At 44.0% G+C, this 21,872-nt stretch overlaps 1 protein-coding gene across 2 annotated transcripts in view; it reads right to left on the bottom strand.

The window, feature by feature from the left end:
* Nucleotides 1-21,150, bottom strand: part of LOC306702220 (mitogen-activated protein kinase kinase kinase kinase 4) — a 51,977-nt gene extending 30,827 nt beyond the window's left edge. For both annotated transcript variants that reach the window (XM_079167779.1, XM_079167778.1), the window contains exons 1-10: nucleotides 21,087-21,150; nucleotides 20,118-20,183; nucleotides 8,868-8,924; nucleotides 5,795-5,920; nucleotides 5,519-5,629; nucleotides 3,761-3,851; nucleotides 3,498-3,628; nucleotides 3,211-3,265; nucleotides 3,041-3,119; nucleotides 1,574-1,746 (exon numbers count right to left, since the gene is read on the bottom strand). In XM_079167779.1, the coding sequence (XP_079023905.1) occupies nucleotides 1,574-1,746; nucleotides 3,041-3,119; nucleotides 3,211-3,265; nucleotides 3,498-3,628; nucleotides 3,761-3,851; nucleotides 5,519-5,629; nucleotides 5,795-5,920; nucleotides 8,868-8,924; nucleotides 20,118-20,183; nucleotides 21,087-21,143 (946 nt within the window). In that variant the 5' untranslated portion in view covers nucleotides 21,144-21,150. The remainder of the gene's footprint in view (nucleotides 1-1,573; nucleotides 1,747-3,040; nucleotides 3,120-3,210; nucleotides 3,266-3,497; nucleotides 3,629-3,760; nucleotides 3,852-5,518; nucleotides 5,630-5,794; nucleotides 5,921-8,867; nucleotides 8,925-20,117; nucleotides 20,184-21,086) is intronic.
* Between the last annotated feature and the right edge of the window lie 722 nt (nucleotides 21,151-21,872).

Below are 21,872 nucleotides of genomic sequence, written 5' to 3' on the forward strand. Positions count from 1 at the left end.
CTATCTCTCTTCCTCCTCCTCCTCCTCCTCCTCCTCCTCCTCCATTTCTAAGGGAGTAAAACATTTTCCCGACTGAATGGCGTAGAAAAGCAAAGGTCAAGCTTGTGCAGCCTTTAGGCCCGACCCAACAACACACTCCCTCTTTTCGCTCTCTCGCTCGTTTTGTCTGTCCGTCTTGCTGTGGCCCTTTCCTCTGTATTCCACTCCGTTAAGATATCTGGCATAACCAGTGGTTTTTAGAGGTCTAATCATACGGACACATCAACATTTATCTTAAAAACCTTCAGAACTCAATCAGCACTTCCTTGCCTGAAATCCTATTTTTGGTTGCACTGCGTTGCATTACCAGTGGACAGGCTTATGTGTTACAAAGGCTGGCTTTACTTAAGCTCAATGAATAAAGTATAATTCATGCAAAACAAGTTGTGTTAATGGTGGGTAACACCAGCGCCCTAATGAAACATTCCCATGAACAGCAGAAAGGCAGCTGCTGGGCCTTTATCACAGCTGGTTGGCTCTCTCAGCGTAAGAGTGTGGATAGTAAGAGCAGCATGAAACCATCTCAAAATGTAAGATGCTCTGAAATGTCGTTAGTTATCCAAAGAATGTATTAAAATTCCCTAAGTGCCCCCGTCAGAGTAATCAGCTGTGAAACACCTAAATGATTCCAACAATGCAGGACAGAGCTGATGACCTCACTCTAGAACACGTGTGTGTGTGTGTGTGTGTGTGTGTGTGTGTGTGTGTGTGTGTGTGTGTGTGTGTGTGTGTGTGTGTGTGTGTGTGTTCAGGACAGGCCTTGTCCTCTGTGTTTCACACAGGATTACCACCTCACATGTCAAGCTGCAGGTTACATCCATGTCTGTCCAAAATGACATCACTTCATCATTTTTGCCCCATTAGACATTTGTGTGAAGTTGTAATAATTCGTACAGGAATTGAGTCCAAGTGGACGGTTGTGACAAAGTTAAAGACATTCACTCCAGGTGACATCACAAGAATGGGGCCGACAGTGACCTCGACCTTTGACCTTTGACCAACAAGTCCAAGTGGACATTTTTGCCAAATTTGAGGAAATTACCCTCAGATGTTTTTTTTTAGGATATTGTGTAGTTGGCGCAGAGTCATGACAATCCCCTAGGATCATCATCATCATCATCATCATCATCATCATCATCATCACCAATGTATGTCATCCAACACAAGCAGCAGCTGAATAATGCAGCTGGAAGTACAAGAAGTGATTTATTACTGACTCACTGGAATCAATTGGAGTGAGTCAAGTGTGAATAAAATAAATCTGCCCACAGTTCAGGTTTTGGTCCAACTATTATGGCAGACTGGATTTAAAGGGACAGTTCACCCCCATAATCAAATACACACATTCCTTTCTAGAACATCCCATCCTAGACGACATCGACCAGTAACAGCATGTTATCCCCACATGTCACAACCCCCCCCCCCCACTCGCGTGGTTGGCCTGTCTGAATCCAGGGCATGTACGTGGTCGGCCTTGCTGAAAGCGCCAAAAGAAAGATAACCCACAGACCTTGGAGTGTCCATTTCTCCTCACCTTTCTCTCGTTTCTTCCTGGTTCTGTCCAGGTGGTCTGTGAGCATGATGCGCACTTGTCTCTCGTTGGCGAGATCTCTGATGAAGGCGTGTCTCAGCAGGGCGTCCGTGGTGGGGCGATGCAGATGGTTCTTGATCAGAGAGCTGTCGACGAAGGACAGGAAGCGCTTCGACCTGCAGGAAGACAGAGAGAGAGACGGAGCGCAAAGGGAAGAAACAGAGTGAAAACCGATTGAGCAAGTTGTAAAAAGTATAATCTGTGTAATGTAATACAGCTTATGTGATTGATCATAAAGCCCAAGTTAGCCTTGAGCACAATCCTACAGAGTAAAAGAGTGGAGTAGAAATCTGTATTACATTTATTTATTTTTTTTATGTGCACAATTCAAACAATGAAATTCAAAACAAACAAACATAACAGAGATAAATGAATATCACAGTGCAGGAGGAGGCAGAAAGCCAACTGGGCTTATTTGAAGCCTCCACCTATATAATATTAAAATTTTACAAAATTACAAACATAAAGTATGAATAAGACATTACATTACAACGAAAGAAAGGAAGAAAGAATGAAAGAGGTTGAGCCGTTTTTATTGACAAGAGTTTCATCATGATCATTTGTTTTCAAGTTAAACTCACTTTCAATTACATAATCTCGTTCTCGAGCAAACTAAATAAATATGCAGTCATTATGACAAGAGAGAGAACAAGGAAATGTGAAATGCAGAGGACCAATATGAAAGCCATCAGGTCAATGAATCAAACTATTTAAATCAGAGACAGCCTCTAAATCATGCCACCAAAATAAACTCACCTACAGAATGCAAGCTAGTTATCACTTGTTGAAACGTTATCAAGGACGATCCTGTCAAAAATGTCGAGGTTTTACTCGGGCAATGTGTGCGGTCTGACACACTCTATGATTGGAGAGGCGTGTTGTCCGTGCTGCGATCACACAGGAAACAGGAATGTGTGTTGCTGCTCGTGCTGTCTTTGGCGTGCTCGTCGCCTTTCGAGGAGGCCCCCGAGGTAAAAAGGAGTGGAAAGCTCTGTGTAGCTATTCAAAGCTGTCCTACAAACTAAGTGTTTCTGATGACATCAATACTAAAAGAAAGACAGCATGAGTTCAACTACCAGTTCAATCTGAAGGGCTCATCCATTATGTAAGGGGAAGGGAGACAGGGCGATGGCAGAGGACGGGAAGAGAGAGACGGGTAAATAATAACTCTGATTTGAGGTTTAAAAACAGCAGCCGCAGCATTGTGTCCATTCTAATAGAGAACAAACATGGCAGGTTGGAAGTTGTAAAACGTCAGCGACTTTGAGCTCTCAGTTTCATCGTGGGAAGAAAGTGTTGTCTTTTGTCTGATTGTCCGACGCAAGAAACCCACAACAAAGACCAGGAGAAAACCTCCACACTGCCCTCCACTTCCTGCTGTGTGTGTGTGTATAGATGTGTGAGGCTTACCATTTCTTTGATTTGAGTTTGGGTGGAGGGTTTCGTGGAATCAAAAACAGCGCTCTCATTGGATGCATGTCACACAGAGCTGCATACAAAGATAAGAGTCAGAGAGAGACGGGACAGGGAGTGGAAATACACGTCACTGTTCAAAGACATCAATACATTGTTTAACTTACGAGGGGCCCCTTCAGCCATCTCCAGAGCAGTGATGCCTAAAGACCAGAGGTCACTCTGAGAACGAGAGAGACAGGAGAAAAGGTTGAGAGCGGCGCACACGTGAAGCTTAGCTCCAGTTCTCTTCATTCTCTCTTTATATTCAAACAGTATAACGGTTTGCGAGTATAGCGCGAGAGACAAGATCCAGCATGTCATTTCCAAGAGTCAAACTTCTAGTACTCTACAATGATGATGAACATTGCTAAAGCTGGCTAGAAACGCCCGCTGCGTCTGTGTAATTCAGTACCCTGTAGTCATATGTGGCCTCGGGGTTCTCGTCACAGGCGATGACTTCCGGAGCCATCCAATAGGGCGTACCGATGAAGGTGTTCCTTCGGCCGATCGTCTTATCCAGCTGCGCTGACACTCCAAAATCAACTGAAACACAGAGAAACGTGGGACGAGTTAACATCCTCGGAGCACCCACAAGCTTTGCTCCTTTAGGCGTTTGTGTGACTGAGTATGTATGCATGCATGATGGTGTGTATGGTGCTTGAGAAACTGTCGTACCCAGTTTGACTTCGGCGTTCTCCGTGAGCAAAACATTCTGTCCCTTAATGTCTCTGTGGATCACATGATGGGCGTGAAGATGGGAAAGACCCTGGGAGACAAATATGCACACACACACATGAACACATACACACAGTCAGATGACCACTATCACTATAAATATAAAAAGGCACAATTCCTTTAAAAGAGTAGAAGCATTATGTGTTTATTTTTGAGGGAATACTGAACAAAGAATAGAATTTACTTCAACTTTGTTGCCCTGCTTTTTCCTTCCTATTGCTCAACCCTCTGACCCCCCCAAGCGGTGTCGCAGCGTTTTATGCTCCCGTCACATTTTACTCTCTGTGGCCTTGATGTTCACTGCAGTATAAAAGTCCTGCACCTCTATGGAAACAGCACAGTCATGGCCAGAAGAAGAGGGAACTCAGATATGCCATAAATCATAAAAAAGAAAAACAAGCAGAATTACATTTTTACAAAAATTGTTTCCAAGTGTCCACAAGTGTTACCAATGCTGTAAATAAATGGGGGCTCCAGGTGCGATATAGATTGAACTATTTTGACAACCTGTGCCCTCCTCAATGCAGCTTGCAGTTTAAGAAAGGTTTCAAGGGATTTCTGTCCTGCTGGTCTCAGCCGAGTCAATCATGGCTTCCTAGTTACGCAGAATTTAATGTTTTTCACGTTTTAGATGAAATATCAAAATTGTCACGCTTTGTTTTGGCAGATTCGTTTTGATGGAAGTGTTCGTCACACATGATGTGCTCGAGGATCATCGGAAAATCTGACCTTAATGACGCTTTTTACATCTTCTGGCTGGGACGAACGGTGTAGTTTAGGTGATTGTAGAAAAACATCTCTTCAGATCCCGCTGGTGGTTTTTGGGGTTCACAGGGTTCACAGGGTTACGGTGGGGGAGTGACCGGGTAGCACAGAGGCTGCCGGTCAGTGGCACAGCTCGAACGAGTGCGCGTCTGTGTGTGTCTGTGTGTGTGTGTGTGTGCGTGTGTGCTCTCGCTTCTTCAAAGGAGGTTAAACAAACAGAGGAAGTGAGTCTTATTTCAGACAATGACCTCACCAGCGTCTGTGTGTGTGTGTTTGTGTGTGTGTGTGTGTGTGTGCGCTGCGATGTTGAAACAATGAAGAGACAGCGAGGCTGACAGCAGCAGGGAAAACACTGGCGACGATCCAGAGCGCAAAAAGAATCCTCTCACAATCATTCTCGTCTCGATGAGGACGGCATCAGATGTGCTGGAACTGAGTTGATGCAGGTCGATGTATAGTTTGTGTACGAGTAGGTTTGTTTCTGGAGCCACAGAAAAAACACGTCGCAGTAAGCAGCGCAAGCATTCTTTCTCAGGACCTTGTGATCTCTCATAATGATAACCATAACATCCTTACAGACATGTGTTTTAGCGTGGCCTTTCAAGTTTACGAATGAAAAAATAATCATATCAGCCATTCCCTCGTGGGGTCACAGCGGGAGAACATAAGAGGGATGCTGATCCCTGAACACGGAGGAGCATCGCCGTCGGTTTGGCTCCTTCTCTTTGAAGTTTGGGCAAAGAGTCCCTCACTAAAAGTAGCATCATGTTTCTTATACAACTGCAGCGGCTCTCGTCCCGCCTGCAGTTTGCATCCACATGCAAATTACTGCCTCTGCTTTTACCGGCACTAAAAAAGGGCCTCTACCATAACAACTAGTACAGTTGTATAGTGTGTGTGTGTGTGTGTGTGTTGGCTGTGGTGAGCGCTTACCCTGAGCACCTCTCGGCAGATGTACGCTATCCAGTCCTCCTTCAGACAGTTACCCTTGGTCTTCTTCACCAGGTCTGTGACGGAGCCGGCTCCACAGTACTCCATCACCAGCTAGAGGGACACGTAGAGACGTCAGAACAGCCAAAACAGCCGGGATTCAGGAGAGAATGATGAAGGAACACACATGATGAACCCAGAAGGGTAGCAGCTACTCAACACAACAAAATCACATTCATAAAAACTCAATAGCAAGAACAGATATAATAGTTTACAAACCCAGAGTTGGTGGTCCTGTCCAGCAGGACCTTTCTTAATAAAAGCTCCATAATAAGTAGCGATGTTCCTATGGTGGGAATAACTCTTCAACATGTTGATCTCCAGCTTGATCTCCTCTTCTTCTTCCTAAACAGCACAACGTGTACAGTATATTTATAAAGATGAATGGAAACATCAATGTCAGACAGTCTGATGGGCCTTTTAAGAGTGTAGCTTTGTTTGTAATCGCACACGGCGCTGTATGTACGGAGGTCTTTATACTCTATGCGCTGCATTATTATCTGACACGCCAAAAGGGTGGACAAACAGAATGTACTGTGAAGAATCAAAAAGACAATGAGTGCAACTTATAGATATCCCCAAAGACTGTAGGTGGATCAGGCAAAAAGCCATAAACCAACCTTTCAGAGTAGCTCCTCCTCTCTTCCTTCCTTAGAGAATTACTTTAAACTATACATCACAAATATGACATGTTCCATGTCCTAATCCTGCTTACACTGAGGTCCATCTACACAGGCTGAAAGGTTTGTACAACTTCATTTCCATTCACATAAAGTCCATACAACACAGACACATACACATCCGGACAGGTCCAATCACACTGTGGTGTGACCTCTACATGGCCGGCTATTTGACCTTAGTTCAACCACTGCAGTTTCTCCACAAAACAACTACGGTTGGTCAGTGTTATGAGACGCGAGGACCAAATAAGAGGGGAGAGGAAACAGAGTGCGTCTCTTTTTAGTTTTCTGGCTATAAATCGCCAGAAATGACTTGTCTACACGGGGCTGGAGGAGCTGGATGTGGGTGTTCATCAGAGAGGAGGAAACAACAGAGAGCTTCTCCCAGTCACTGACCTCCTCTAAATCTCCACAGGAGGGGAGAAAATGACAAGGCAGAGTCTGAACTTTCACCTCCATCTGAAACACAAAGCCTCCTGCTTGTGTCTGCAGTGTGTGTGTGTGTGTGTGTGTGTTTGAAAGAGAGAGAAGGGAGATAATAGCCAAGCGTTTCCTGCTACAGAGTTTGTCTGCAACACAGAGGATCCAGAATGCCATCAACAGGAAAGAAACCAGTGTTCCCAGTTGTGCAAGACGCAGAATTGTAGTGAGGTGGAGAAGTGGAGAGAAGCATTAAGCCTGACCAGTTTGTAACACTCAACACAAACTGCTCAAAAACTACTTCAACCAGTATTGTATACATTTGTTTTCAGTTAATAATCAATAAACCATTTGGTCTATAAAATGGAGGAAATGGTGCAAAATGATCATCACAACCATAGAGTGTGTATAAGAAGTGGACGTGGTCACCATGACGTCACCCATTGGTTTGTGGACTGCTGTTTTGAAGCCTCGAGTTCGGCATTTTGGCCGTCAACATCTTATCTTTTTAAAACCATTTAACGGAAGTGACCATATTTGGACTGTGGAGGAGTGACGTAGAGACGCCGGCTCTGGTAGAGACCTGTCAATCACAATGTGGCCCCGCCCTAAAGCATCCCCTGCTTTATGGTCTGTTTGACTCTAGATGGACCATAATTTACTAAATGAACATCATGCTGTATTGAAGACTGGGAACTAGAGATTGAGACCATGACCATTAAAATGGGTACGTTAGCACGCCAATGTCTGCTAATTAGCACTAAACAAAAAGTACAGCCGAGGTTGTTAGAATGTCATTGATTTTGCAACGACTTGAACAAGTTTACATTTGAGATGAAAAGCTAAGAAGAAAAGTACGGGATCGTCAACATCAGTAGGGTTCATCCTCTGGGGACCTGTACCCGTTACGAGGAATTTCAGTCAAAACTAACATTGCCTTCCCTAGAAACATGAGGACAGCGTGCTTACAAATGACTTCAACTATTGACCGATTATCGAAAAAAATGTAGCTTTCACTCGATCAATTAGTCTTTAATCAATTCATTGTTTCAGCTCTAAAAATGACACACATTGACAAGAATTGTCGCCTTGTTGGTCCTCACACTCAGCAGTAAGACCACGAGGCACAACACAGAGTCCAATCACCTCCCTCTTTAGACCCAAAGTAACAGTTCAAGCTATAATCCTAATCAATATATATATATATATATATATATATATATATATATATATATATATATATATATATATATATATATTTATATTAACCCCACCACTGGAAATCAGAATACAACATCAGAGAGATTTCTTTTTATATCCTCAAATTGATTTATGGTATGATGAGTTTTATTAATATTTTATATCACATGAAAAACCCAAGATTTTGGCTTTAAAAGTTAACAGAACTTTAATATCAAGGAAATTCCCCCAGACTCTAATAAAAAAACACCCTTCTGGTTCAAAAACAGAAATATCGTTGGGAACTGAGAGAAAGAAGAGCCTATTTCATGGAATTCAATTTAGTCAGGGGAGCGGCATATTACAGCAGATCTGTTTGATCCAGGTCTACACTGAGGGGGGGGGAGTTAGGAGCGGTGGGCAGATGCACCGTAAAAGTTCCAGCGCTTCAATAACCTGCGTGAGCAGAGAGACAATCAAACTGGGAAAAGACATGAGAGAGACAAACTGCAGGAGCTACTCATTTAGTCATGTGGTGGGTTTTAAAATGTGCAGTGATGTGCTTTCATTTTGTTTCTACGGCAAACTGTCTGAAGGAAATACCTCAATCACATCATATCTTGTTGTTTTGTTCTGTCGTTTTTAGGGAGAATGTCACTTTAAAGAACAGAAGCTGCGAAACAACGAGAAAGACAACTAGATACAGGATCGGTGGAGACCCCGGTTACCTACTAGATGATACAGCCGAAAGAAGAAGATGATTAGACCAAATGTCAGCCTTTAAAGGCGGGGTTGGTAAGACATTCTGAGGTCCCATGGAGGCCCCGTGTGGACGTTAAAGACCATGGGAAGCGTCCATGTACGAGGATCTGAATCTAAATGCCCTCCTACACAACGTGTGGATCATGTACGTATGTATAAATGATGATTATCTGATGGTTCTGGCAATGTTGAGATGAATACCGCTCGATGCTTTCCATCTAATAATCATAACGTGTCATTTGATGCCTTACCTCTGTGACTTCCATGACTTTGATAGCTGCCAGTTGGCCTGTCTTGACATGGCGACCCTGGTGAGACACATGAAGAAGAAAGTGAGCCAGTAATCACGGATGACTGAGGTGTAGAACAAGCACACAGTTCCTGGGATTAGTGCGTCTCTAACAAACAAATAAACAAAAAGAGACATTTCAAAAGCTTTTTGTCCAATGGGTTCAAATTGTAACTTGAATCAGCCCGACAACTGTAACTGTAACCGCACACACACACACACACACACACACACACACGCATTACAGCAGCTCCTCTGGGCCAACACTTGGATTGTGATATCACTCTGGGCTCTGGACGCTCTATGTCTACATCGTTTCACTCCTCTCATGAGAAGGAGACGCGAGGCGAGCTGAGCCAGAGCTGTAAAGTGCAGTCAGGTGAGGAGGGGAAAATTGAAACGCTTGTCATGAGTCAGAAAGCTGACAAGATACTAGAGGAGCTACTCCATAAGCCTTTAAGCTGTGATGTATGAAGGGGCTCTGAGCGTGTGTGTATGTGTGAAATAGACTGGAGGGCATGACAAATCCCACTATACTCAATCAGTCAGCTAATATTACAGGTACAGAGACACTGCGAGACAAAGATGGATGCAGAGCTTGAAAACAAACACTACATTCTTAATATTCTTTTTCTGTGTGACTAAATGTTAGAAACACTTTCTATTCCCTTTCCAAAGAAAATGTTTCTCACAGGATGGATTTCTGCATTACGTTAGACCGTGGAGGATATCAAACCTGTGCGTCTAAATCAAGTATGTCCACATCAGACAAATCTTCAAGAGTTTCCAAAAAACCTGGTGACTTAAAGCTGCATTCTCTCTACTGACCATCAGGGGGCGACTCCTCTGGTTGTATAGAAGTCTATGAGAAAATGACTCTACTTCTCTCTTGATTTATTCCCTCAGTAAACATTGTAAACATGAGTTTATGGTCTCAAGCTCTAGTTTCAAGTCTTCTTCAATACAGCATGATGTTCATTTAGTAAATGATGGTCCATTTAGAGTCAAACAGACCATAAAGCAGGGGATGCTTTAGGGCGGGGCTACCTTGATATTGACAGGTCGCTGCTCCTACCAGACCTTTACGTCACTCCTCCGCAGTCCAAATATGGTCACCCCTGTCTGCTGGTTGCAAAAAGTCCAGATGTGGACTGACAAAATGACGATCCACAAAACCAACGCATGACGTCACTGTGACTACGTCCACTTCTTACATACGGTCTATGGTCAACATGCTATCCTTTTGTTTCGACATGCATGTAAATGTCAAATAGAGTTCGGTAAGTTTGGAAGTTTATTGAAAACAATGCGGTGAAACAGACTTCTTGTCAGATAACAACCAAGCTTCTCAAATATATTACGGACGTGAGAGGTACTGTGTCGGGTTCAACAACTTCTATTGATTCTGGACTTGATTCTGTCCCCAAGTAGAGGACGCTGTCTCCATAGCGGCAAAGAGCTGTGGCACCCGAGAAGCCACTGGGCCTGACTGTGATAAATCAGGAAGTGGCCTTCCTGTCGCTTCAGTCTGCTGGCTGTGCTGCCATGAGCTTCTTATTAACAGTATGCAGCGCTGACACATTCAAAGGGCTATCTACTCTCCACTACCATTAATTGGAGGAAGCTTGTTCACTTTTTGACATTAAGGTCCGATGAATCTCTCACACACACACACACACACACACACACACACACACACACACACACACACACACACACACACACACACACACACACACACACACACACACACACACACACACACACACACACACACTCTCATGTGCACATGTTATGATGCCGTACAGTGCTGGGAGTCAAACGCATACGCAGATGAATCCTGATACAAATGCCTTCTCCGTTTCAGCCTGTCGCTTGTTCTCTGACACACACACACACACAGTGGCACTACATTGTGTCAGTGAAAAGGTTACTATAATATATCCATACATATACTAATTAGATATGAGAGACATTTACAATGCACCGCAGAGAGCGAGGGGACAAATGGGAGAAACACTTTACTGGATCTATCTGTGAGTCTCCACCTCTGTCTCTGTGTAACATTCTCTGTCTCTCAGCCTCATCTCCCTCTTCTGTCTGTCTGTCTGTCTGTCTGTCTGTCTGTGCCCCTACAGAACAGTCTGTTACTCTATTTACACATGTGTACTTTGTGCTGGGGCCGACTGCATCAGCTCTCCTCACCAAACCACATGTGGGAATGGAGCTATTTAAAGGCTTCATATCTGTATCTGTGTGTGTGTGCGTGTGTGTGTGTGTGTGTGCTCGCTAAAGAAACAGTCCCTTTCTCCCCAGTCCATTCACATGGACCCTTCACTGGCTGGCACTACAGAGTCAAAAGAGATGGACTGGTTTGACATTATACTGAGTATAATGCTGCTAAAAGCTCAATGACTCAACTCATTCTGTCCCACTGTCATACGAGAGAACCGAGAAAATGAAGTGACCCCCTCTGTGTGTGTGTGTGTGTGCATGTTTGTACTGTACCTTAAAACAGATTAAGCTTGAATTGAAGACTTTATAGATTCAATCATCATGTTCAGATGGCTAACAGGACTACAGCTGGACGGATCAATGAGCCAGACCAATATATTGGCTGATAGTAGCTTATTGTCACTATATTGGTGTCGCTGTATATGTTCGCTGTAAACGTCTTCATAAAATGTTTGCCGCATTATACATGCAGCAGACACGGAGTAACATTTGCGTTCATTTAACCAGCTTAACACTGCCTTAGCTGCATTAACCGTGTCTGCTGTTTAATGTCCAATGATGACATGCAGAACAGCTGAATGCTGCAGCTAAACTGGCTGACGGGTTCCTCACATGGTGGTCAATAGGATTCATACTGCACTCCAGGGGTTGTGTGTTGTACAGTGACATACAGTAAGTCAAAGTGTCTGCTGGGGAAAAAGCTCCACTGTCAACATGAGAACAGAAATGAGTGCAGCTTTAGAAGGCTGGAATACAAAAAAAGACGAGGGCATGCTGGAGCTAAAGAAAACTCCCTACATGCACTAAGTCGCATTAGGGCTGCACGATTATGGCCAAAATCATAATCGCGATTATTTTGATCAATATCGAGATCACGATTATTAATCACGATTATTCATTAATGACCAGCTACCGGACCTTAGATACTTGGTGTGTGGGGGGGGGGGCTACTCGCAGGAGAGCGACTGTTGCTACTCGCAGGAGAGCGACTGTTGCATTGTGTGCGCGGATCGGGGCGGAACACCGCCGTGCGTGATACAGAGAGCAGGGGAATTGTAAACGCGCGACCATGTAGTGACAGATGTGACATGCTGCCGTGTAAATAATTTAAGCACAAGTACTCGTCCTTCATGCTCCCGTCTCTCTACTCTTCTACTTCTACAGGGTGTGCGCATGACAGCTCTCATTTCGTTGCCCCCTGGTGGTTGGCTGACTGTTAATTGAGGAAGCGCTTGATTTGATATGTAGCAGAGCACGCATTTTAAACGTCAATATCGCAGACGATCATGCTCATTTAATCGTGGCAGCCAAAATCGTGATCGCGATTAAAATTCGATTAATTGTGCAGCCCTAAGTTGCATTATGGGAATTGTAGGATTGAGCAATTTCCGAGCTTCGCCCATACTATCCACTACCAGTCTGGATACCTCAGCTTCTGCTGCATTGATTTTTTTTCTCTCCCAACTTCATGTAAGTGTGATATGATAGAGCTCCTGTACTTTTCATCTTAGTGTGGGCTTTTAGAAAGTAGAGTAAGAAGGCAAGTCACTCCTATAAGCTGGAGACCCCCCCCTGCTCTGGGTCACACACAGCTCCAGACCTCACGGGGGGCTACTTTCCTCTCCTCTCTCTGATTTTCATCCGTCTCCCTCCCTCGTCCTTCCTCCCCTCCTCTCTGTCTCTCTGCCTTCCTTCCTTCCTTTTGCCCTCTCTCACTTTCCTCTCTCTCCCCCTTGTTTTTTTCTCCCACCTCTAACACACAGCTCCACAACTGGACACTATGTTGGAGGATGTTTCCTGTCTCTTCCCCGCAATGTGTAACAGAGTAAGCTGAGCCCTCCATTTCTTAGGAAGAAGAAGAAACAGAATATTTCCATCACAATGAAACAGTCTTGTGTATCTTAGGTTGGCAAAATGCAACCCTTCCAGTGGGTTCTTTTGTTTGTTGGTCTAAATCTGGGGATATGTTTTGATGCTTTGGTCAGCAGATCAGTCAGCATGAGCAGGATAAGAATGATGACATGTGGGTCACAGAAAAGGGAAGTGACGCTCTTGAAACCAGAAGGTTTTGAGGAAGTGTAAGTGATTCACTCGTATTGTATTGCAGCTGTTTCTACAGGCGTGCAGTGTGCACAGTCGGGTTCACTGAGGCGACGCTGCAGAGAAAACTGGGATGGCTTCTAAAAAACACAAGAGCGGTTCTCAACTCATTAACAAATGAATGCATAGGATATTTCAAGATTTGCTATAGACATGATTTAACAACGCACGTCAGTCAAAACTAAATACTTTAATGAAGTTGCGGTGACTGTTATTAACAATTAAGTCCCGAAACTACTTCAGCTTCACTTGGAGCAGCACTTAGCTTTAGTGGAGTTTGACTTTCTCACATTGTAATACACACACACACACACACACACACACACACACACACACACACACACACACACACACACACACACACACACACACACACACACACACACACACACACACACCTACACACACACACCTACACACACACACACACACACCTACACACACACACACACACCTACACACACGACTCTACAGCAGTGGCTTGCAAGGAAGGGAAGTTCCTTCTGCAAACAGGGAAACGCCCTGTTTCTGTGTGTGTGCGTGTGTGTGTGTGTGTGTGTGTGTGCGATGACTAGCTGGTGAGTGAGAGGAGCATGCACAGTGCTTGTGTGCTCACGGTGAAGCAGTTCTAAGAATGTCCAATAAAGCAATGTTTATTTGACAAGTTTAGGAGCTGGAATTACTACTGTGTGTCGCTTTACAGGGACCCAAAGCCGCTCTTTGCTCTTTAGTTTAAGAGACACAAGCATCTGACTGTGCCTTCCTTTAAAACAAGGGCAGGGTAAACTATCGGTAATTCATGGGCTGTTTACTCGCTTGTTCTATAAAAGCTGGGACTCTCAGATTGTCAGGGATTTCTTTGTCCCGGGACCCCAGAGCTACTGCAGGCGTACTACCGCCATGTGACTACTACCGCACATAATGCACCCTTTAATACTAGTGTGCATCTGTATGTGTTCTGCATCAGTTGGACACAAATGATTTTCTCCTTGTGTGCACACGTTAATGAAGCCAAAGAGAAACACAGTGAAATCTGTGCATGAGTATGAGAGGAGAAGAGGGTGATTGGGTTTGTCTTGTCGGGGCCGAACCACTTCCCTTTTTTTCCATGAACCTTTTTGGGGGACTGAGGAACTTTACCTGCATTTCAACTGCAGGAACCTGGATCCAGTTTTAGCTCTTGTCCTGATAAATCTCCCCGCTGCCATGGCACTGCTTTCCAGCCTGCCGAAAACTATATGGGTGGAGTTTGCAGCACTGAATGTCATGTACAGGTCAAAGCAGGGTTTCATTACCGATACAAACTGTAGCACACAAGTAACTGGAACTAAACTTTTGTAATAACCTCTCCTGTTTGGGTCGGGCCTTTTTGTTTGGATTCGGAGAGTTCCCTGTACTCTGAATCCACACTTCTCCTTTCCGACATCTATCGAAACCATCGCTCGCGTACGACAGAGAGGACTCTGCGTCGCCTTGTTTCGTGCAAAAGCGATGTCTCAATCTGCACGCTGGCTTCTGTTATTGCTTACATTTATATAATCATCTCAGACCTTAAGATGCAAAAACAAATGCACTGAAGATTCTTTGAGTTCCTGAGCTTTTTCTCCTCCTGGGGCAATGTGGCTGAAAAAAAAGGCCTGATTGTTTTTTCCTCCAGCCCTCTCTGGTCTCCATCGGACACTCCGTTTCTTCTAATTGTGGCCGTCAACCTCCGCCTGCTGATCAGGAGGCCGTTCCGCTGAGTTCAGATGAAAATGAGGCTAATGGGGGCTCACTTTCTCACTGACACCGGAGTTTGGGCTAACGTGGTATGCGACTGCTAACCAGCAATTAGAGGATCAAAACACCAGTCGCGGTCAAAATGTTGCAATCACTACAATCAACGATGCTATGCTACACAGAGGCCAGCTTTAAGGCTTCAATGTAGAGCGGGACTAATTGAAGCAACATAACCCGAGTGGAACTACAAACCATTTCACCAAACAACAGCAGGGACGACAACAGAACTGCACACCTCCCTCCTCTTCATCCTGTCGTGTTGTCCCAGCCGTGTGTCCTTACTTAAGTCCCGTTTTCGCAGATGGCACACAAGCTCCAGGCACGCACAAAGGCGTCTATTCTCAACTCGCTGTTCGGTGCAGTATTCTACAAAACACCAGGGGCATACAAAAAAACAAGTACTGTGAAGAGGCAAGAAGACAACGAGTAAACGAGTATAACCGACAAATCGTTAAAAACCGACGTCCTCAATGCTGAGGAGGAACCTTAATCATCTGTGAACTCATATCTCATATTCATGGACTACTTTAGTGCCTGTGAACAAGCCCTGTAAAGAAAGAAGTCAAGTATTACACACATTAGAAAGAATTTGATTTGGCTGCAAAATATAAACTGAAATGTACATTTTTTTTAAATCTCGCTTCAAAAATGCGCGTCGGGCAAAACAGATGATGAGTGTACCGGGATCCAAACAGGAAGTCAGTGGTAGAGTAGTAAAGCCTGCCTCTTGCTTGATTTGATTGGCCGCCTTGGCCAAGTGTGACATTGAGGAGCCTGGCGCTGAAAAGTTACACATTTTGTAACTGTTATGCACGTCTAAAAACTGCTAGAAAAACGCGAAGCGCGGCGTAAGACAAGAGCCAGGGGCGCCATAGCATGAGAGAACGATGGTATTTAGCGGGCGCGACGCGTTTGATCGGTCATTCAAAAGTTCTGAGGTGCAGGCAAGGCGCCGCAACCACTTGCAATGAGGCACAGGCGTAATTGTGTGGCATGCGCACATCGCGCCGGCTTCACTACTGCGAGTACAAACCAAGCTTTAGTTTCGCTCTTCTGGAGATCACCTGCGTGCTCGCGTTTAAGTCCATCACACAGATGTGCATAGAGGACAGCTTTGTCCTACAAATGTGCTAGAGCAGGGATTCCCAAAGTGTGGTGCGCGAGAGGAAACGTGTAATGGTGGTCTAATGGTGTAATAATTAATATAAAAAATGTAAGTGGGATTTTTCACAAAATAAAAACATGAATTATAAAAATTCCCTTTGTAAGATTTAAATTTAAAATTAAAAACTTACAATTTAATAAATAAATGCACTTGAGCTCCTGCCGCCAGACTGTCTTTTACGTACACACTAGCTAGCCTAGCTTGTACAGCTAACAGCTAACTTCATTCATTCAGCAACATTCATGCAAATATGCTAAACTGGCTGAAATCGGGGAAACTGTCAGGTGGGACATCTTGAAGCTATCAGTCATAAAAGAGGAGAGGGACAGAGAGAGAGGGAGGAGTCGGAGGTGAGAGAAACGGAGAGGTGCGGTGGGGAGAGACGGAGGAGACTGAAGAGGAGGAAGGGATAGCACAGACACATCGGGAGCACATCGGCCCATCGCGGAGTCAAGGTGACAAAAAGAGGAAACGATAGTGAGCATCAGACTGGGAAAAAAAAGAGGAAATATGATGAGAATGATCTGGGTCTGGCTTCACTTGGATTGGCAATGATTGCCCAAAGCCACAGTGCGTGGTGTGCAGTGGGGTTCTGGCTAAAAGCTGTCTGAAGCCCTCTTATTTACGCCACCACCTGAACACCAAGCATGCCAGTGCAAGTCAAAAGCCCCTTACATTTGTTATATCAAAATTGGAGGAGATACAAAACAGCCAAAAACAACTGCAGTCTCATTCATGTGTTGGGTCTACAAAAAACGCACTACGGGCTTCATATCTGGTCAGTTACAGAATAGAAGAAAGGGGCTACCTCACACAATCGCCGAAGACGTGTGCTGGCCAGCTGCCAATGTAGCCGCTATGTTTGGTTCACTGTAAATTAAATGTGATGCAATCTGCCTCTGAGCCTGTGCGTGTGTCCTGTTGCAGTGTTTCAGGGCGTTTTCACACCTGTAGTTCGTTTGCTTTGTTCCGATTCAGGGATTAATATGATACAATGTTGCAGTTGCCACTTTGGTCGCTTTGTGTTCACACTGCAACATTTAACAGCGGACTAAATCTTGTAAACAAACGCCATGCGCGAGCAAACTGTTCTCTCATTGGTCCGATTTTTATGCGGCTATAAATAGGCTCGGTTGCTTCTTTATTTTAAGGTGTGGGGGATTGGGGGTGCGTGAACCCGGTCGGGATGTAGAAGGGGGTGCGTGGCCTAAAAGGTTTGTGCTAGAGGGTCAATGTTGAAAAGATGCCAATCCTTACCTGAGCCTGTTGCCTTTGACTAGTAACAAACAAAGATATAACGCTTGTGACTGCACACGCGTGTGTTTCGTGTAGCATCGCCTTTAAAAATAAGTGTGACACATTTAGAAAAACGTGGTGAAGTATGTTCACGATGTGACTTTACAAATATAAAGCATGAAAGATTCATCTCATAATGCTGTCTTTGCCCTAGACGTTTAAAAGACTACAAATCCCAGAGTAGTTCAGTTTTCTGTTGCCCTCATGCTGCTCTGCCCAGCTCTGGTCTCCCTAAACACTCACACAATACTGTACAGACTTTTTCTGTTATCATGTTGTGATAGTGGCCCTCCTATAACCTTCCTCTCTCTCTCTCTCTCTTATTTTGTACCGTTCCAGTTCATGCATCATTACTTAATGCTAAAAATACGACTGTAATGGCAATGCAACACACATGTAAATAAACAGAGGAAAAGACCGGGATGCTTTGTCAGCATCTCCTGCACTCACGTCAATCCACAACTAAGTGTTTTCTTAAGGGACTGTGTGTGTGTGTGTGTGTGTGTGTGTGTGTGTGTGTGTGTGTGTGTGTGTGTGTGTGTGTGTGTGTGGCACAAGTCATTGTTCTAAAGGCCCTATTCCTGTCCTGTTTCTGGGACTCGCTGTATGGCTGAAAACACACAGACACTTGGAAAGTTTGTGTATGTGGACATGCAGAAACATATGGGCGTAGTCCACATTCAGGTCCAGTCGACTGCCTGTTAGCATTACACACCATCATTGCTACTCTGCCTATACGGGAGCAATTCCTACAGCAAGGGCTACTTTCCCGAAAGTAGTTGTACACAAAGGTGAGAAGTTTAACAACCTCACAGAGAAACGCTCCTCCATCTAAAGTCTGGAGGAGCAGAGAAAGCAAACGAGCCATTGGTTTGCGGACCGCCGTTTTGAAGCTTTGAGTTCGCTGTCGCCATCTTGGATTACGGCCGTCACCATGTTGGTTTTATTCATAACCAATGAACGGAGGTCACCATCTTTGTAATGCGGACGAGTGACGTAGAGACAGCGTAAACGGCGCTGGTAACAGCAGCGACCTGTCAATCACAGTAGCCCCGCCCTAAAGCATACTCCTCTTTATGGTCTATTTGACTCTACATGAACCATAATGTACTAAATGAACATCATGCTGTATTGAAAAATACATGAAACTAGAGATTGAGACCATAAACTCATGTTTACAATGTTTACTGAGGTAATAAATCAAGAGAGAAGTAGAGTCATTTTCTCATAGACTTCTATACAACCAGAGGAGTCGCCCCCTGCTGGTCAGTAGAATGAAAGATTTGAGACACTTCCGCATCGGCTTCACCGCCTGATCTTGACCTTAATGCAGATCAGAATCACTGCTGCAAGTCCCCATCAATAAAACGGTTCCATTCATCCGTATCAGGAGGTCTCTCCTTGTTTGAGCATCAATGAATGCGAGTCATCGGATGAAATTTGTGATTTTTTTTTCAGCCCTGTGTAAAAGCAGCCTGTGTGAAGCCCGACACAGGCCGTACTGTCCTGTGCATCTCTTGCAACATTTCCTCTTTCAGGAAATCAAGTGGCAGAAGAGGCACACACCCACTTTCTGTAGCACACACACGCGCGCACACACACACACACGCACACACACACGTGAGAAGTGTTCGTAAACCCTAAACTTTTAACCTCAACCTCTATTCATACTCTTACCTTTTTTGGAGACCACCTTTGATTGTTGTTTGTCTTTTTCTTATTGCAGTAGTTATTGTTGATATTAATATAGAGTAATGCGTGTCTAAAAGGGACCTGAACCTGATCGGATTTTGCTGTCTTTTGCTGTGGGAAAAATAACAATCTTTCAACTTTATGCATCTTGCATAATTCATTTTGGATTAAAGAAATTTGACAATAATTTGTGTATAGACATGTCTATTTGTCTTTTCTTTGCAGGCAGGAATGCATATCTCTCTAAAGTAGTAACAGCAAAGAGGTTTTAAATCTTGGATGAGAGTAGCTTCTTGACCACTTACAAAAGGTCTCAACTCTCATTCACACCAATCACCATTCCCCCAAAGAGACCTGTGCATTTAATGGTCAGAGCTGAAAGTGTTCCACAGAGGTACGGTAACACACGGTTTGTGGTATTGCAGATGCACGTAAACATGATTTGCACAGAGGGCACAACCATCTGCACAGACTTAAATAAGCCAAAACACCTCCTGTAACTACAAACCACTCATACACGCATTCACAAACAGATATTGCGATAAGGAAGTGAGCCCCACCCAGGGCCTTTAAAAGATGCTGCAGATGCTCTACATGCTGGTGTGTGTGTGTGTGTGTGTGTGTGTGTGTGTGTGTGTGTGTGTGTGTGTGTGTTCTGTTTGTAAGAGCTGCCGGGTTATTTCAGTCAGCTGAGAATTGCTTCTTTTTCCTCACAACTAACTGGAAGTAGTACGTTTTACCAGAAGTGATACTGTAATGTACTGCGTGTCTGCAGCTTGTGAGGCTTTTTTAACAACAGCAAGACCATTTTTCATGATCTAACTCACGGCTATGCAAACCAAGGTTTAAATGGAAACAGGACAACACATGTGTGTATCAGTGTCACAGTGTTTATGTTCTTCCAATGCATGCAACAAAACTCCTGAACACAATGCGAGCGCTCACCTTGTACACCTGACCGTAGGTTCCATTGCCAACCACCTCCACCAACTCAAAGATACCTGCCGGATCCTGTGAAAACAAAAGAAGATGGGGTCAAGATAAAGCACGATAAGCATCAGGTACGATGCATACAAAATATAGAAAATGGTACATTTCCACAAAGTCATATTGCAACAGGTTCATGCTAAGCAAAGCTACGATTAACAGCTTTATATACGCGGTACTATGGGCGAATGGAGAAGAACAATGCAGGGTTGTACTGGGATGTAGGTTGAGGAAGTGGGACTGTATACGGGGATTACATTATGAGCGACAAGGAATGAGAGGATGACTTGGAAATCACTGACATTTTCATTTGATAGGTTTTGGCTTCACTGACTCGAGAAATATTATCAGCTTAAGATATATGAAATCCCATTACATGACTATAAACACACTTGAGCCCTACAGGGACACTGCTATTTCCTAAAGGGATACTGATATTGATACTGAGACAAAGACATGTCCATAAACTAGCATAAAAAACACCAAAACTAGCTATAAAGTATTATAATTTTGTGAACTGGGATAGAATAATGATGTGCCACTAACTAGAGCGCTTTTTTGTCCTAGTTTTTCTGTCAATGAACAAAGGCAGAAGGTTTTCTTAGTGGACTGTCACTTGTTGCAGCCAAACAACAGTGCTGTGGGTGAGACGCTAGCTAGTAAAGTCACAGCACAGCAAACAGGACACGGTGCACCCAGTAACGGTACGAAACTCTCGTTACACAGCGAGGTTAGGACACAAGGAAACTTTAAAGTACATAAAGCGAGAGCCGACCGTTAGACCAGGGGAGACTCAAATACGCTGCTCAAGTTGAGCTGTTGCTTGAAACTATCATTCCCGTTAGGTCTCCAGCAACACCCACCACATCCTGCAATGTTTACTCAAAAACGTTTCATTAAAAAGCAAGACAACATTTTCAAACTTACCCTTAAAGCAGCGAGGTCTATACTGTCCAAACTTCGAGTGGTATTTTCTCTCGACATTGCTGTCAGCGACTTTTGTCAGCGAGCTGGTATTTGTGTAGAAGACATGGACGGTCTCTCCCTGACAAAACTAACTAACGGGTTTTCTTCTGCTCGGGTTCATTCTGAAGTTTAGCTGGCAGCGACAAAGCTAGTCAGCGTCAAACATACCATTTCCGGACACACCTTTCAAAATAATTGCCTTTAGCGGACCTGTAAACTCTTGTACAATGTACGTTTTAAGTTCTGCAATTATGAAGAGACAAGATGAAACAGAAATGATCAGAATATAGAGTAGAAAGTCATACATTTTATCAGACCATGTTTAACGTCTATAAATGTGATTCATAAACATCGAAATTCACGTGTGTTTGGAGTTGTTTGCGTTAGGCTTTTTGACGTTTACGTCCCTTTTCACCACATACATAACAGACACTAGTGCCTTGTTTGTTGTTGTTGTTGTTGTTGTTGTTGTTGTTGTTGTTGTTGTTGTTGTTGTTATTACTTTTACTCTGCCTCAGGCTTAAACCTTACACTGACGTTGCAATGCTTAATTGTGAAAACGTCCGGTCTCTGACTGCATTAACCTCGGGTCACTTGACGTTTTGCTCCTGGGAAGGGATTCTTTTTTCTTAAAGCGACTCGGATAACTCAACCAGTCCGCACACAACGACAGAAAAAACGACAAGGCATTAACAACTGTATAATAATTGCTTATACGGTACATTATGCCGCTGACTAAAAATAATA

Source organism: Pholis gunnellus, assembly GCF_910591455.1.
Source record: "Pholis gunnellus genome assembly, chromosome: 10".
NCBI lineage: Eukaryota > Metazoa > Chordata > Actinopteri > Perciformes > Pholidae > Pholis > Pholis gunnellus.